The sequence below is a fragment of the Condylura cristata genome, unplaced genomic scaffold, assembly GCF_000260355.1.
Source record: "Condylura cristata isolate star-nosed mole 26May11 unplaced genomic scaffold, ConCri1.0 scaffold00045, whole genome shotgun sequence".
Classification (NCBI taxonomy): domain Eukaryota; kingdom Metazoa; phylum Chordata; class Mammalia; order Eulipotyphla; family Talpidae; genus Condylura; species Condylura cristata.
This window is the reverse complement of record NW_004567146.1, coordinates 91,852-92,850: the sequence shown is the minus strand read 5'-3', so window position 1 is coordinate 92,850 and position 999 is coordinate 91,852. Positions and strand designations below refer to the sequence as shown.

The following is a 999-nucleotide window of genomic DNA, read 5'->3' as shown; positions in this document are numbered from 1 at the left end:
CTTTTCCCCTTCCCAGTTATGGCTCTTTACTCTCCTCGCGCTGTGAGAAGGCAACCTCATGGCTGTCCTGTGTGTCAGCAGCAGATAAGGTTTCCTTTCTTTTCTTTCTGTCAGCTTCACAGGAAGGCCACATTGAATCCCTATGTGCAGACCATCAGGCTGCCCAGGAAGAACCACTCAGTGATGCCGGGGAAGGTGTGCACGGTGGCTGGATGGGGGCGCTTAGGTGTCAATGCCCAGACTGCAGATAAACTGCAGGAGGTAGACCTTAAAGTTGAATATAAGGATGCTTGCCTCCATCGCTACAAACACCCTTTCAACAACACCCTCCAGATATGTGTGGGGGAGCGAGGCACAAGGAAGGCTTCAGCTAAGGTAAGATCACAAGCATCTACCATGCCCATCTGTGTACAACCAGCTTTCCTGAGCCCAGGGCAGTGAGACAGGCATGTCCTGATTGACTCGGCCTGCACCAGCCATCTGCAGTGCTCTGCTGTCCTAGGTGATAGGAGACTGGCTCAGCTACCCCTGGGCAGCAGCTCCCTGGACAGGAGAGGGAGGGGATTGCCAGGGCAGGCGGGAGCTCTGAGACCTGCCCTACCGGGGATCCCAAGGCCAGGACGTGGGAGGGGCAAAGCCAACAGGCAGCCAAGTTCAATTCTCCCTCTATCTGCCCACAGGGTGACTCTGGGGGCCCCCTGGTGTGTCACAAGGTGGCTGAGGGCATCAACTCCTTTGGAAAAGGAGATGGGACGCCTCCCCTAGTCTACACCAGGATCTCCAGCTATGTGCCCTGGATAGAAAAAACAATGTCACAGTTCAAACTTCAGGGACCAGGTGGAAGCGCCCGGGACTGATCCATCTGTCTTCTCTGGGAGAGGCTGGAGCAGGGTGGAGGGCTGGGGGCTGCCAGGGACTTTATTACTTTCATTTCTAGGGGGAAATCATGGACCCCTCCTCTCTTTCCAAATGCTCTATAGTTTATAGCTTAAATTTTTC

The 999-nt window shown here is 54.6% G+C and overlaps 1 protein-coding gene across 1 annotated transcript in view; it reads left to right on the top strand.

The window, feature by feature from the left end:
* Positions 1-915, top strand: part of LOC105854503 (mast cell protease 3-like) — a 56,632-nt gene extending 55,717 nt beyond the window's left edge. The window contains exon 5 of the mRNA XM_012733987.1: positions 681-915. Coding sequence (XP_012589441.1) covers positions 681-857 — 177 coding nt within the window. The 3' untranslated portion in view covers positions 858-915. The remainder of the gene's footprint in view (positions 1-680) is intronic.
* Positions 916-999: the final 84 nt, after the last annotated feature.